Source organism: Amborella trichopoda, chromosome 11, assembly GCF_054954075.1.
Source record: "Amborella trichopoda isolate Santa Cruz 75 chromosome 11, AtrichopodaSantaCruz75HAP2 v2.0, whole genome shotgun sequence".
Classification (NCBI taxonomy): Eukaryota; Viridiplantae; Streptophyta; class Magnoliopsida; order Amborellales; family Amborellaceae; genus Amborella; species Amborella trichopoda.
Window position 1 is genome coordinate 22,949,224 of NC_142346.1, and position 17,276 is coordinate 22,966,499.

General features: G+C 35.7%; 1 protein-coding gene across 2 annotated transcripts; it reads left to right on the forward strand.

Annotated features, from left to right (window-relative positions):
* The first annotated feature begins 2,039 nt into the window (after positions 1-2,039).
* On the forward strand, positions 2,040-17,036 carry LOC18446553 (uncharacterized). Of its 2 annotated transcripts, none has more exons than XM_006856669.4 (5): positions 2,040-2,284; positions 3,194-3,393; positions 4,601-4,702; positions 16,416-16,467; positions 16,559-17,036. In XM_006856669.4, exons 1-5 carry the CDS (start codon positions 2,191-2,193, stop codon positions 16,672-16,674), a joined length of 564 nt encoding a protein of 187 aa, XP_006856731.1. In that variant the 5' UTR covers positions 2,040-2,190; the 3' UTR covers positions 16,675-17,036. The 2 variants fall into 2 exon arrangements, with proteins under 2 accessions (XP_006856731.1, XP_088708601.1); XM_088852475.1 differs by having other exon boundaries at positions 2,041-2,284; positions 16,829-17,036.
* Positions 17,037-17,276: the final 240 nt, after the last annotated feature.

A 17,276-nucleotide genomic window follows, 5' to 3' on the forward strand; every position in this document is an offset into this window, starting at 1 on the left:
CAAAAAGAAAAAACTAGGAGGCCTGATGTGTCAAGCATCGGATCTCAACAGGGAAAAAGCCATACAATGGGATTGCCTGATTTTTGGGCAATAAACATCCAACCTTAAAGATAATCTGATATTTGAAACATCAGAATTAACCTCAAATTGACCCTATGCTATGAAACAGCTACACAGTACAAAAAATAAAAAATCGGTTGATGTTTGCAATATTGGACAGGGGCAGCATTGAAAAAGTAAAAATTGAATGGTCTCTACTCAATCTCGAGATTATTATTTTTTAACACAGTTAACTGAATCTCAAGATATTATTTTTTAAAATTGAATAGAGGGTACAATTAAGAAAAATTTTTATTGACCATGGGTTGAAGAGATTACATCCCCAAAATTTGAGATTCTAAAATTAATTCTAGATGGGGTTTTACTGAGAGAGTAAATAAACATCTTCCGGCATAAAAGTTATATGAAGATGTAGTTTTGATGCTTGAGCCAACCCAACGATTCGAATGTGGTCTTTTTTAGAAGGACCTAGTTTCTATGTGGGCAAGCCTGCATATGTAGAAATGTGGGCCTCTTAGTAAATATATTTTTGAGATGGATTTTAAGATTTAATTTTAAGGACATGTAATATCTAATATGGAGATCATGAATATGAAAAATAAATAAATTTTAAAAACTAAAGGAATTTGGACCGTTATTTTCCATTGTTTTTAGATGGAACACCTACTTGTATCCATCTTTAAGATGGATGCTTTACACTTTATGGACCGCATATGTAGAACTGCAGTCCAACCCGCATGAAACAATTTTCCTTTTTAAAAATCTATCTTAAAGATGTAATTACACTGTTTTGAGGAAACTATGGTCTTTTTTAAAACAGAGGGAAAAAAGATCTGTGGAGCACACTGTCTATTTGTGCCCGAGACCATAAAAGATTTGTGGCTCCCTTGGGAGCACACATCGGATCATAAATAAACCCAGAATTAGTGGTTTGCTTCTTTATTATGTTTTTCTATCTCTAAAAACAGAATACCCAAGTTTCTTTTCTCTCTAAAAACAAAGTAAAAAAGCAAACCACTACATCTGAGATAGGCATATTTTTATACCACAGGAGAGAGAAAGAGTTAGAGAGAGAGAGAGAGTTCAAATAGAGATAGAGGATAAGGGATGGATTATTATACCATAAGAGAGCAAGTTAGAGAGAGTGAGAGTACATTTATAGAGCGTTGAATTTAGAGAGAGAAAAAGATAAGATTGAATTGACACTTGGTCTTTTTAGAGCAGATTTATGGAGAACATATTTTAAAATGAAAATACTTAAAGCATTTTTTTTTTTTTGGTTAAAAAGAGTTTGGTTTGACCCTTGGTGTCTTTAGTAATCATACGGTTCTCACTCATCAATGCATATAGTGACGTATTGGGTTACCAATCAATCCCCCTAAGAAATCAATCGTTTGGCATGAAATTGTGTTTTGGATCATAGTTATTGAGGGAGGGTCACCATACCATAGTTAACGCATTTAATGAAAAAAAATTTGAGTATTTTTTTTTTGTATGTACTTAAATAGGTGTGGTGTTTATTAAAGCATTTAATGAGAAAATTTTATAGTTTTTTTTTTTTTTTTTGTATGTACTAAGTATGTGTGACGTTTGTTAAAGTATTTAATGAGAAAAACCATATGGTATATTTATCATGAACTTAAACTTATCTGATTTTTTTAGTGTAGTGCGATATATTTGTGATATCTTTACATGAAGAATTTTTGTCAATTCGTATTTTTAACCTAATGAGCCAATTTATTGTTAGTCCCCGACTTGCTAACTATGATACTTATAGGAGACAATAAAATAAATAATTTAAGAGGTTGTATACAATAAGATGATATATCTTTGATACAAAGTGCTCACAATTAATTACAACTATCTATGTGAAGTGAAGTTTGAGAGTTTGGATATGTCACAAACGTCTAAAAAAATTATTTTAAAATTTGAGCCACCCAATTTTACTTTCAAATTAATGTATAAGTCCCATAAATTAATAAGAAAGATTACACCACCCAAGTAATCGCCGCGTTTTTTCTTTTCTTCCATTTTCATGCTCATTTAAGTAACCATTCATTATGCTCTGTGGTTTGCCCTTTAATTTGAGTTTTTCTCTCTCAAAAGCCATCAATCGCCATTGATCGGTATATGGCCTACACACCACCCACCGACGATATCTGCGCAGTGTGCCATGACAATTTCAGGCTTCCATGCCAGGCTAACTGCTCCCACTGGTTCTGTGGTATAAACTCAAGTCTTCTTCCTCTCTCTCCATTATTTGTTATTCTTCTTCATAAATCGATGGATTATCGTCCTCATCGTGATTCTCGATGGCAAAGCTGAATTAGGGTTTTCGAATTCGACGATATTTTTGTTTTTATTTGTTTGCATTTTCTAGTTGCACTCTTGTTTGTGTAGGATGTAGGGGTTTGGAGTTTTCTGGTGCGCATTTGGTTATTTTGTTGCTCTTTAGTTTGGAATGTTTGGTATGATTGGCTGTGGCATTCTTTTCCCATGTTTTATTTTGTCAATGTTGGTGGAATTCATAAGAGGTTCAGAGGACTGAGTGATGACCCCTGAATTGGATGGAAACCCTAAAGTATAAAGAAAGTGGTTAACGCAATTGGGATTACAATGGGACTGAGGTGTGTTTTTGGAAAGAAAAGTGTGGAGAGAGAGAGAGAGAGAGAGAGAGAGAGAGAGAGAGAGAACCTCCCTGCACATTTACATGATGATAATCAATCAACCAATAGAAGTTAGCCCAATCATAGAGCCCTTCCTATTTCATTGCATCCCCAGCCATTCAAAAGAAATGGAATTGGTTGCTCCTTGCAGAATATATACCATTTCGAAAAGCAATGAAAAAGCTATTGAATTAGCTGAACAAGCATATACAAAGGGGACAAAGTTTTCCTTTTTCCTATCTCAAAGAGATATTTTAACCTTATGATTACAAATGAATAGGTATTAATAACTTAACTTTTTTAATTACAAATAAAGTGTGACCATTGCAAGCAAAATACATCCCCTGCAAACTGCAAGTTAAATTGATTCATGTGTTTCTTGTTGACTCGATGAGCCAGTGTATTTAATGAATTGAGTTGCATAAGTTGAATTGCTATAATCTATTGGGCAATGTCACATCTTGCAGGAGACTGTATTCTTCGAGTATGGCGTCATACCTCTGCACTCCAGCCATGCAAGTGTCCTATATGTCGTCGAGTTGTGACTTTGTTGATACCTTCTGAGTCCACAACTCGTCAACGCCACGAACCTCAAGTAAGTCAGGTTCTAGAAGATGTTCAAAGATATAACCGTTTATTTGGTGGAGACTCTGTTAGTCTCCTTCAGGTAAGTAAAAAGTCTTATTATATCTAATTCTTAAATGTTTCTTTCAATAGTGTTTTTACATTCCTTTGTCTATTTAAAAGCTTGCCTCTCATCTGATGTTTTATCCAATTAAGGTCCTAGGATGGGGCTAGCCAATTTTATTTGCCATCAGAAACAAGTCCATAGTATTTGAATGAATACGAAGCTTTCAAATAGGAATATAAACAAAGTAATGGGGTTCCTTTGAGTGTGTTTTCTTCTTGAATGAAAATTTAGATTACAGCAATATGGGCTGCTTTGGTGATTATCATAGTGCATACTAGTTTGCCTTTAATTAACTCACTGTTCAGCAAGTACATCTCCAAGGTGCTTTGTTCTAATCTTTTGGTCCACTAAGTCCCATGGTTCCATGAAAGAAGTTGAATTTATGGAAAGCTTTCTCTTTTTGTTGATATGCAATTTGGTCTACCAGCCCAAAAAGAGACAGATATCTGACCAGTTTCCTAAAATTGAGAAACCCAACCTTTGATATGGTTCAAAATTCTGCAGCCTGAAATTATTGAGCTTGTGTCTACTGCCCCATCATGGGGGATTTGATGTAATAAATGCCACATCTGGTTCCCTAGCTCTAAATAAAAACCAAAAACTATACTTTGCTTTTTAAAATTAAAGTTGTGAGTTCCCCTGATGACTTCTAGACTAACAATAATTCTCTCTTATTTCTAACCTTTTTGCAAAATGGAAACACTGTTTTCTAAATCAGAGTTCATTTTCTGTGTTTCATTTTACTGTGGCATGCATCTGTGAGGGGGGTATATGCACTCGCTAACATATGCATGTGCAAATAATACCTACCATGTTGATTCACTTTTTAATTTGATTTTAAGGAATCAGAAGGATGCATACATCTTATGTATTTTATTATAAAGTTTCTCTTCATAACATTTAGCATCAGTCTATTGTTCTGCATGTAACACATGTTTTCTGCCTTTGATGCTCGTGTATGTGTTTAGTAACTTAAAGTAACGTAATTGTCAAGAACAGACTTCTTTATCAGTTGTATCCATTCATGAATTATGTCCAGGAAAATATTCTCTACCGGTTGTTGTATTAATATAAGATGTTTATTAGGTCGATGCCATTCAGCAGGTTTCCCTAATTATTGCTTAAATTTAAATATATTTTTCTAATAGTTTTATTCTTTTTGTTCTTTCTTTTTGGCATGCAGCGGATACGAGATATGCCTCTTTTAATAAGAAGACTGTTGAGGGAGTTGATGGATCCCCAAAGATCACTTCCTCTTGTTTTTCGGGCACGCATATTTATCTCAGTTAAGTGGTTCCAATAAGCACTACATTTGGGTAGTTATATATATGGATGACACTTACAAACGCTCATGAGTGAATTTCTACAGTACCTCACTTATAGCTCATTATCATCTAAAGCCCATCAGATGTCCATGATTATTCAATAGCATTTGAATTTGAATTTTATTTTTTTTACAAATAATTATATAAAATTTGGGGTGTGCATACATCTAAACATCTTGCACAAAATAAACAATCAAGAAATAAAATGATAAAAATCCTTGAAATATTCATAGGGGTAATTTGGTCCTTTTTATTATCGGAATTATTTTTTTAATATTTTATTTAGATGTGCCTCACTAAGTCGCACTCATCCACAAAATTTGAGGTCAATCCATTACATGAAAAATTATTAAAATTCAAACAGTATTAGACAATCATAACCATCTAATGGACTTTGGACGGTGATGAGTTATGAGGGAAGTATTGTAGAAGTTTAGTCATGAGTATTCTTAAGTGTTTTCTTTTTTCTCTCTCTCTCTCTCTCTCTATATATATATATATATATATATTAGTGTTTTGAAAATTCGGTGATCCGGATCAGAATCACCAGATTCGGATTGAGGATCGTCGTAACCATTCTGGATATATATATATATATATATATATATATATATATTAGTGTTTGAAAATTCGGTGATCCGGATCGGAATCACTCGATTCGGATCGAGAATCGTCGTAACCATTCCGGATCCCGTAATATATTGGGATACGGCTGTATCCCCCTTTTGATCCGGCCGGTCCAGACCGATCCATACCGGTTCTCTAAAAGACCGGCCGACTCTATCCAGTTTTGTCAGTGTTTGACTTTGTAAAAATGAAGGGTGGTGGCCCACCCTTTTTTTCAAATTCATATAAAAGGACCACCTATTGGTGGACCCCAACCACTCTCAAATGGCCACATGTCACCCAAGAGCTTGTGCTCAATAAAGTACACATCAAGCGACGGAGCTTGAGGGTTTTATTATCTTCGATGGGGGATAAATGTTTCTCACCTCACCACAAGCTCTTCCTCCTTTTATGCCTAGGTTGCCCCAATAGTCCCGTGTCTCTCTTTCTCTCCTCCCCCTCCCAAGTGTAGCATCTCTCTCTTCCCTCCTCCCAACCTAGGCATCTCTGTCTCTCTACTAACTCTCTCTCTCTATTAACAACTCTCTCTCTCCGAACAACCTCTCTCTCTCTCTACTAACAACCTCTCTGTTTTTTGAATGATCTCTACTAACAACTCTCTCTCTACTAACAACTTCTCTCTCTCCTAACAACCTCTCTACTAACAACCTCTCTTTTTTTTTTAATGATCTTTACTAACAACCACTCTCTTCAATATTTGTTTCATTAATAGTTCCACTAAAATTAATTCTACAAAAATTCTCTCTCTACTAAGTAGTACAAACGAATAATTCCACTAAATCCATAAAGCTTCTTTCAAAAGTCATAACTCCTAAGTTAATACAATAATAGAATAAATAAATTGAGTTAGAGAGATTCATTTCATTGTCATGTTCCATTTTAAATTTTATTTTGATTATAAAATGAATTTAATAGACAACAAATACTCAACACAAAACAGGTTATCAGAATTTACATATTTTTTTACACAATAATGAAAAACCATAATGTAATTTCCACTATTGCTTTTAGAAACCTAAAAAATTAGTTAACAACTTCAAAAAATAAAATAAAAAACTAAAAAAATATATTTTTGAGAAATTATAGTGTTTTTTTAAAATTTTTTTAGGCTGAAAATGGCCGATCCAAATCGCTTATCCACCTATCCGACATGTTTTTTAGGGTGGCCGATCTGAGTCACCGATCCGTTTTTTAGACCTTGATATATATATATATATATATACACACACACACACACACATGAAAATATATACAATAAAACCATTTACTTTTGATGCAAGGTCACAAATGACTGTTGGAGGTGAAATTAGGTGGTTGAGAATGTATCATTGATTGTGCGCAAAGTCCAAATAAAATTTCTTGAATGTTGTGACATACTTCAATCTATTGGATTTCACATTCAATGGCTAAATATGATTGTGACCTCCTTGTACCAATAAAAAATGGTCTATATATATATATATAGAAAAAACTAACAATAGCTGGGCAGCTATAATGAATAGTAATACAAGTGGAATCCCAGCCGTCAGATCTTCATCATGTAGTTCAGAATGTATATCACCATATGCATTTTAATTTTTTCCTATAAATCTGGTTAAGATGAAATTTTGGGTGTATGTACCTAACACTATTGCGCATCATATAAAAATATAAAAAATTAGCTTCAATAATTAAAATGACCAAATTACCCCCATCATTTTTCAAGGGTATTTCAATCATTTTATATTTTGGGAAATATTTTTTATATATTTTTTTAATTGTGCGCCCTATTTTTTAGTACACACATCTAAAATTTCATTATGATCCGATTTCTAGAAAAAATATTAAAATTCATACAGTGATATGCATTCTAAACCACATGATGAAGATCTGACAGCTTCCATTCCAGTTATATTATTATTCATTATAGCTGGCCAGCTATTGTAAAATTTATATATATATATATATATATATATATATATATCAGTCGACGGGCTGACAGCTATATTGTCAGCCAACGACTTAGATTGAATATGGGCCCAATCCAATAATCACGACCTCACTTCGTATTTGAATTTTCATTTATTTTATATAAATCCTAATCACTTGAAATTTTGAGCATTTATTCTTAAAAAATAGTGGAATCTAATAAAAATATTAAAAAAATAATTCGTAAAATATAAATTGACGAAAATACCTCCGAAAAGTTTCGGGGGTATTTTGGTCAATTTATATTTTACGACTTAATATTTTTTATATATTTTTATTAAGTGTGCCTTGATGAATAGAATATATGTCTAAATTTTCAAGCAATTTGGATTTGTAGAAAAAAAATAAAAATTTAAATACGAAATAAGGTCGTGACTGTCAGACCAACCCAGTTTTAATTAGGGCCATTGGCTGACATTGTAGCAGTTAGCCCGTGGGCTGACTGCATCTATTCCCTATATATATATATATATATATATATATATATATATATATATATATATATAGGTTTTTCATTTTGTTATAGCAATTAAAGTACTAGAGTAATTGAGCGTTATAATATGTGGTTAGTTTATTGAAATTTGAGGTGCTCAAGGTCTTATAGCATGGCAAGAAATACATTTGCTATAAGTTTAAGAAGCCAATATTCATTTAGTTTGCAAAGAAACTAGAGAACACATTTTGAAAGATTTCATGTTATAGCAAAATTGTTTATTCTTGTTCTCTTGGACTTTGATTTTCTGGTTTTGCGAAAGAAATTGAAGTTCACATTTTGGCTGCCATTGTTTATGCAGCTAAAATGATTATGTTGTCATGGTCTTTTATTTTTAGTATTGAATCAGTGTTTCAAAAAGCGCTAGGACATCTAGGCGGTCGGGGGGGTCCAAGCCGCCCAACGCCTATGCGGGGCGCCCAACACTTGGGCGGCCCAATAGAATATTTTTTTTTGGGTTTTCTCTCTCTAAAATAGCCTCTAATGGGGTTTAGGTTCAAATGAACTTAAAACCCACAATTTTACCCCTTTAGTATTAAAGAAATGACCCAAAATTACCCACAAGGAACCGCATTTCTGCCCTTGGGTTATCCGCCTAGGCACTGGGCGGTCCGCTTTTTGAAACAGTGTTTATGCTTCAGTTAGTGTACATAATTTTTCTTTGCACACTTTTCTTATTAACAATGTATTTTTTCGCCACATGCTTTATACTTAGGGAAAATTACAAATAACCCCCAAGACTAGACTTTCTATGCAAGTTACCCCCAACCAAAATTTTTTTCTCACTTTTTTCCCCAAAATACACTTTTCTATTAAATACCCCCCAAGTAAAAAACGTACATTAACATAAAAATTTAATTTTGGCCAGGCATGCACGTGGGCTTACATGAGCTGCCGGGCTGCTATTTGACATTATTGAACCCTGGTAAACTAAAAAAAGTGCTGGATCGCACTTTGGGCTTGTTGCCGGACCGCATGGGCCTGTTGCCGGACTGCATGCGCCTGTTGTCGGATTGCTCTTTAGCAGTGCCAGACCGTATGGGCCTATTGCTGGACCATTCTTTGTCAGTGGCGGACCGCCACTGTTATTTACCGGATCGACATTACACTGCCAAACCACCCTAAGAATATGCCGGATGGCCTTTTCGTGGGAAAGAGGAGAGAGAGGCATGGGTAAAAGTAAGGGAGGGTAGTTTAGCAGTCTGTGGGACCCATTGAGGCACATCTCTCCACTCATTAGCAGTCTGTGGGACCCATTTGTAATGACCTTTCAGGACTCTTGGAAATTCAAGTTCCTTCATCTGGGTGGTAGGATTTCTCTACACCAGCCAACTTGTATCTGTTATTTAAAAGGAGTTTCTTTAGTATGAGGGAGGTTTGGGATGAAATTTCGTTTGGTGAAGTGGGAGAGCTATGTCAACCTTAGAAACTGGGAACTCTGGGCTTCTTGAAGTTGCATGATGCTAAATCCCTCTAGAGGTAGCGGAAAGGACTGTCGATTTAAAGTAGAAACAATAAAAAAATGTCATCAAGGGAAAATATGGGGCCATTTTTTTTAGTCGGCTGTTGGAAACCCATTTAAAGCTATCTGCTGTCCGCTATATGGAAATAGGTTTTTGGTATTTAGAGATATTATTCTAGTGGAATTCGTTTCTCATTACGAGATCAATGCTGCACCTAGTTTTGGACTGACCTCTTAGCAGGGTCATCCTTTCGCATTTGTTCAAGATTGCCTCTGATTGAGAGGTCCTAGTTAATGGATGCTATAAGGGAGTGGGGAGTGGTATGTTATAGGGCCCCTCTTTCAAGAGGAATTTGAAGTAGAATGAGATGTAAGCTCTTTTCCTATTATTTGGAAGGTTTGAGGAGCTATTTACTCTCATCAAAGTTGAGGGCCAAATTTTTGCTATTGTGGATGTTGTTTCTCAACGAGGTGATTCTAACAACCAATGTATGGGATGGAACAAGCTTCTTCTTCATCTTTAATGATAATTTACATCCCATGGAAACCAATCGCTAGATGTTTGGATGTTTGAAATAGGAGTGCTCAACCCAACTTCGAGGCAAATTTGGACAAACAAAAGAGGAAATCTGAAAATTAGATTGAAAATAGAATGGGGAAGCTTACATACCCAGCTTGTAGCGACTCCCTAGGAAACCAGGAAACTCAAGTAAAATAATATCCAGAATTCTATAACAATCTTCTCTCCAAGCCAATGTATAGGCATTATCATCATCAGAGCCTTTCCCAACTATTTGGGGTCGGCTACACGAATCTTGGTCCACCTTCAGGATTCATGGAAAGTTTGGGCTAAGTTTTATGCTGGTTGTCTACCTAACACAACCAACTTTTTTTTACTTGGGCTTGGGATGAGTTAAGGGAAAGTTTAAGGTTCTCACCCTTCTTCGACCAATTTATAGACACTAAACCCAAATTAAAGAGGAACCCTCATCAAATTAGATTATTAGACAATAATGAATTAACAAGTTTTCCCCTTTAGAAATTAAAATGAGACAAACCCATCCTAAAAACCTATTTTATCCTTGAATTGATACCCTAATTTCTAGAAGTTGCAACATTTTGCTCCAATGACTGTTGTGAGCCCATTCTAGACAACAATGTCCTGAGCTCTACAACATCAAAACCTCCCTGGTTTTCTCCACATTAGATCATTGACTTCTTCTATAGGTCCGGATCCACCACCTCGACACGACCTCCTTGTCCTCCACTCACTACCATCACACAAAATTTTAGCGTGCACTTAGGGTGCTTTGAGAGTCAACCTGCTTTGATATCAGATGATGCAAATTCAAACAAACAAAAGAAAAGACTCAAAACAATCTGGAAATTAGATTGAAAATAGAAAGGGAAAGGTTTGATGCCAAAGATTCTAGTGACTCTATGTTAAAACCTTGAAGCTCTAAGTAAAATAATATCCAAATCTCTATTAGATATTCTCTCCTAGCCTATTTATAGGCCTTAAACCCAAATTAAATGAAATGGTAATCAAATTAGACCTGTAATATTTTGGGCCAATAATCCATGAGAATGGAGAGATTGAGGAACATGTCTTGCATAGAATTAAAGATGGGTGGACAAAGTCGAGATGTGCTTCTAGAGTCTTATGTGATTGTCGCATGCTAATGAAATTGAAAGGGAAGTTCTATAGGCGGCTATAACACCAGCCTTGTTTTATGGGACAGAATGTTGGGCAGTCAAGAAACAACATATCCATAGAATGAGTCTAACTGAGACGATAATGTTGAGATGGGTGACTGCCAAGAGAAGAAATGATATAATTCAGAATGAATACATCTTAAAAACTTAGGAGTGGCTCTAGTAGGCAATAAAATGAGGGAAAATAGACTTAAGGGGTCTGGTCATGTACAACATCGACTTAAAACAGCACCGGTTAGGAAGGGCAATTTGATTCAAGTAGAAATCTCTAAAAGGGCATGGCGAGGCCCAGAAGAACATAAATGGAAGTAGTGAGAAGAAATATGGTGACTTTTGGTCTGACTGAGAGTATGACCCTTGATAGAGCAGATTGGCAGAATAGGATTCATATAGCTAACCCTAAATAGTTGGGAAAATGCTCAAATGATTATGAATAGAATTAAGAAGTTTTTTCCTTGGTAAAATAAAATAAGACAAGTCTGTTCTACTAAAAACTATTTTATCCCTAAATTGACACCTTATCTTTTGGAAACCTTTTTTCGCTTCAATGACAGAACGAATATTATGATCCCATTCCATGCAACTTTTTTTTGAGCTCTATAACACTAAAATGTGCATCATTGGTTGTCCCTAGCATGTGTCTTTAAGCAGAACAAATGTTTTATCGAACTTGTTGTGCAAGTTTACCTGCATTGACTTTGATGGTTGCTTTAGCATTTGCAGACACCCAAGGGATCTGCTTCATGACTCCCAGGAGAATATAGTGATGTCATTCTCGTGTCCTTTGCAGGTTGCAAAAGTTTGAGGCTAAAGCACTGTTCTCCAAGTTTTGGATTGTCAATAGCCATTCCTGATCTATATTGTTGGCAGTGTTCCAAAAAACGCAGAGTGGCTGTTACGCGGCTGGGGGGGGTTTAGGCCCCCCAGTGCTTAAGCGGGCGCTCAGCACTTGGGCGAGCCATTAGAATAAAAAACAAGGGATATAATCGTTTTAAGGTTAGATTATTCATAAAAAATTTAAAAATATATTGAGACATATTTTAGTCCATAATTTCATGCATTTCAAATTCAAAAATCAAACTTTGAAGTTTAAACTTCAAACCATTAGGCATTAGAGTATTAGACCATATCCATAGTCCATACCATAATCCAAACTCCATAATCCATACACATAGTAAAAATTAAAAATAGGATAATATAATCCAAGATGGCAACTTAGCAAGACATCGATTCATCGTCAAAAATGAAAGAAAATAATAAATAACACATAGGAGTTAGGGCATACCAAATGTCTATAGTCCATGACTCCACAAGTCCACATACACTCCATAATGCTACATAAGTCCATATCCATAGTCCAAATAGTTAAAACTTACAAATTTACAAACCACAGTATACAACCAAGAGGAGGAAAAAAAAATGAAAGAAATGAACTCTTGAAGACTCAAAAGAGTCTTCAATCATCACTCATCATCAGAAAGCTGCATCTTATGCATCGGAGTCGAGGCCATCATCATTGGAATCATCTCCTTCCTCAACGTAATAGTCGTCCTCCTCTGTCTCTTCTGAATTTGCCTATGCTTCCTCCTCCTTATCCTCCACCCTCGTGCTTTAGGAAGAAGATCTAGTGGCCCTAAGAGGGTCGGCAGTTGTCCCTGAGGCCTCCATGACCATATCCCATGTCAATCCTTCATGCCCCTCGACCTCATCATTATTCATATTTTTTAATCTAAGGGGATCTATCTTAGTAAACCTCTCCTTCAAGTATCGATTATACTTGACATAGACTAGGTCATTGAGCTTATTTGATTCAAGCATGTTCCTTTTCTTTGTGTGAATATAATATATCAAATGAAACTAGTTGATATAAATATATAATACTACTAAAGTACAAATTTACAACTAACATGGTAATTACTAAGTAACTAGTAACTACTAAAGTACAAATACAAATTGGTAAATTATTAACTAATAAAATAAACTAAATTGCCATCTCAAAAATACTCCAATTCCGCTCACAATTGGACAAGGTAGTGGTTAGGCTCAAGATCTGAATGGCCAACTTTTGGAAATTTGGAGCACTACTCCTATGTTGGCTCCACCAATTGGCTGCAAATTGATTATGAATTACAATTGTTAATTACATATGGAATATGGATTATGGAAATCAAACAACAAACATAAAATGCCGGTGCAACTGGTCCACAGAGGTTGACCACTCTCACTATAGAGCTTCACGACTACAATTTAATATCAGCAAGAGTTTTTACTTTTTCCCCTCGTATCTTTTCTATGTTTTTTCTTTTTACTACCTTCTCAATATGTACATATTTTACTCAACTTCTCTCTAGATTGTACTTTGAGCACCCAGCTTGTGGGTTGTTGTCTTTTTCTAATCTAATATATATGTAAGTTATTTCCCTTTTATACAAGTTAACCTTTATTCAAAAAAAAAAAAACAACAAATAGGAAATGAAACTTGAACTTAAGGAATTTAAGAATATTATTACTTGGATCAATTTTGATTCTTTGCCTCACCGCCATTGTACTCCAAAAAGACTTTAATGCATACTTGTATCTTATTAGCTCATCAATGCATATAATGTCCTGGATATCTGGATTAGGGACTAGCACATCTACACTCTTATTAAATCCCATCATAATTGTGTCATTTGTGTGTACATCCCTATCAGCATAAACAAAACTAGGTTAAAAAAATAACTAGCTGCATTTGGTCTATGAGCTGCCTATCTTACTTCTCATCAATAATCTTCCAAACAGGCTCATAACAGCTCACGTCATCATCTAAATTATGGGCTATCTCTCTTTTGTATCTCTCCGTTGCTTCATATATTGCCCATGGAGGGCTTTTTGCTATCAACTATGTGAAGGACTTTGACAAGAGGAAAAAATACCTTAAGAGCGCCCTTCACCCCTCGCCAAAAAGCCTTAGAAAGGATAATATCTCTCGCCTTCTTTCGTTTTTGATCCATGGGCCACTTGCATGCTCTCCACTCATCTAAGGTAAACATCTACCTCAACTAGACAATCCTCGAATGTATGCTATCTAGGCATAGGTGCCAGGTAGCAAAACTCGTGACCATAGGCCTCAAATCTCCTTCTTGTTTGTAAATCTATGCATCATGCTGAGGGTGAGGGTGCGGCTGTAAATGAAAGTCGTAATTGATTTTGCCTTCTTAACTACACCAAACCACCAAGAGCCTCAAGCATGAGGTCTATACAATGTGTTGCGCATGGTGTCCAAAAGATACTAAGGTAAGCGATGTGCAACAAATAGCAACAACAACATTATTTATGACAACCTGTATAACACGCTGCTCCCCAAGCTCCTTGATACCCTTCTCCATCACTTGAAATATGTTATAGGCATCATGGCTATTATCAGAGTCATCAATAGACCTCAAAAAAACAATCCTTAAAAGACAATTCACCAACAAATTCATCTGGTTTCTTCTCTTCGTATCACTCCAAGTATCAATCATAACAGAAACCCTATACTGCACCCTTGCATCCTTCTGTGACTCCACAATCTCCGTCGTGACATTCACCTCCTTTTTCAAAGTCGGGGGTTTCAACCCAAGCCTAAATTGACCAATTGCCTCTACCAAGGTGTGAATGTTACTTAGGCAAGTGGCATTGAAAGGAATGCCCACCTCATAAAACCATCTAGCAATATACTATGCAGCTCTATCTCTCTCTTCCTTCTTGATTCTATTCTCAATAGTCGTTTGCTTCTTTGTTTTCTCTCCTGCAACCTCAGGGTTAGGCTGAATACAGCAATTACAGCTCCCTTTCCACCTCTTCACACCCCTCTTGATCACTATCATAGTTATTAAAATTGACATGAACCCTAGAAATTGGCTCTGGTATGGATGCCCCTCTCTCCTCTTTTTTTTTTTTTTTTTTTTTTCTTTGTTCTTTTTTTTCTTTTTTTTACAATACTCATATAATATTTTAGCTCCTCTTTAATAGCATCAATAACTTTTTTACATGTGGCAACATCCCCCTGATACCGGCACAATGTTTCTTAAACCGGTTTATACCCCCATTTGCATTCTTTTCAAAATAATTGCATCTTATGCAATTTTTATCTAAAGGATTTGGTTTATAACCATATTTCTAACCCATATCACCGCTTCTATTAGATCTCAAAGAAGACATCTCGATATAATATAAGCAATCTAAAAAATAAAATTTTTCATTAACTTTGATTGATCTATCTCCAAACTTCTACCTTTGAGATGTTTTATAATTTCAGAATCTTTTTAAGAACCCTCTAATAGACTTATAAAATGTCCAAAACTAAATCTAACCTCAATGGGTGATGTTTGGATCGATTTTTTGTAACTTTGAGAAACCCTTCGACCTATGGAAATCACAAAAATATAGTTTCTTCAGGTTTCTCTCTCTCTAAAATAGGTTCTAATGAGTTTAGGTTTGAACGAGTTTAGGTTTGAACGAATCAAAACCCCTATTTTTGCATTCTTATATTAGTCAAAACTACCCCAAAAATGCCCCTCAACAAGGGGCATTGGATGCCTAGGGCTAGGTGCTGGGTGCCTAGGTGGATTCCCAAGGACAAGCCACCTAGGGCTGGGGGAGGCGCCCAGCCCCCGGCCTGCCTAGGCAGGCCACCTTTTGGAACACTGATTGCTGGGATTTATCATTGCATGGCGTTGAGAAAGTTCCACATTATTTGAACTGCTTGGTGGTCAAACTTTGATGTGGCCCATCTAACTATTTTGATACCAATATTGGAAGCAGATCCCTTGGGCCCATTGGGGTTGGCGATTCTCCTTGATGATTCTGAGAATACTAAAATGTCATATTTATATTTTACAATATTTAAAAATATATATAAAGTAAATTTGGTGGGAACCAGGTGATTTGGCCAATCTGAATTTGTTCCCTATAGATTTGCCCGGTTCTCAGACAGAACCAGGTGAATCCTTCTAAATCACACTGAGTCCTGGTTGTAGTGAGGAACATGGTCAGTCCCACACCAATCCCTATATGGATTTACAAATTTTTGAACATTGGTTGGGAGTGTCATACATTTCTCAACTTGAATGGACTAGAAAGGGAAAAAGAAATGGATGGGACGGCAAGTCTGGAATGTTACTGAGGGACAGTCTGCCAAAGCAACTAATTGAGGGATCAAAGTATGGATATGCAGCTTTTATGGACTTGGAGAGCAGATATAAAATGGAACTGCTTTTTATTTGAAAGCTGACTTGTGAAAGAACTTCAGCAAACAAGTGATTGATTCATGAAATCATGTTTATGTTTCATCTCTTCTTTGGCATATCAGTGTTGATGTTTCTCTTGTACAAAAGTTTGATGATCTGGCAACTCTTTTTTAATGGGAAGAATGTCGCATTTGCAGATGTTTGTAAGTGTCCTTTACGTTCTCAGCCCCATAGACATTCTTCCAGAAGGTATGAACTCTATAGCATATTCCTTTTTTTCTGAAATTTCTTAGTTAATGGATTGAAAATTGAAATGCAACTATGTGGTGGTGGTTTACAGCCATCCTGGGCGTTATAGGGCTGTTAGATGATGCCCTTATAGTATTAGTTGTCCTCCTCCATTTGGCCGCTATGTACCGCTCGGCACTCCTTTACCGTCATGGAGGGTCTTATTAAGGACCACATCTTATTGCAACGGATTTGTAATTTCAAATTGAGCTCACTAAGAAGATTGCGATACTGTTAACAAGTTCAAAGCATACAGCAATAGACTTTCCATGCCCTTTTAATTTTGAGCAAGGATTAATAATATCTAGGACTCCATTTTCAGGTAATGAAAAGTTGATCAAACTGCTGATAAGAAAAGAAATGAAATACAGTTTCGATATTTGTACAACGTACAAAGCTGTAAATGCCTTTCTACATTTGTGCTACATAAAAGATAACTTCTAAATTCAGTATGCTATCCATTCTTGTACTCCGGAATGTATGCTCAGTTGATGCGGCTTACATTAATACAAGTCATTTCATTCAACAAAGCATATACAACTCAATAATGCTTATTTGTTCATCGAAGCTTGGGGATTATCGGCTTGCTGTTTTATTTAATCTCCTATTGTAATTTGTTTCCGTTATGAGATCATTAGCATACTTGTACTGCTTTACTTTTCTGTGCATGAGGCATAACCCCAAGTTCTGCAAAAACTTTTATAAGTTTTCAGAACTTTGAAGGTTTCAGGGAAACCTACAGGGCTATGCCATATTTTTATCCAAGAGGT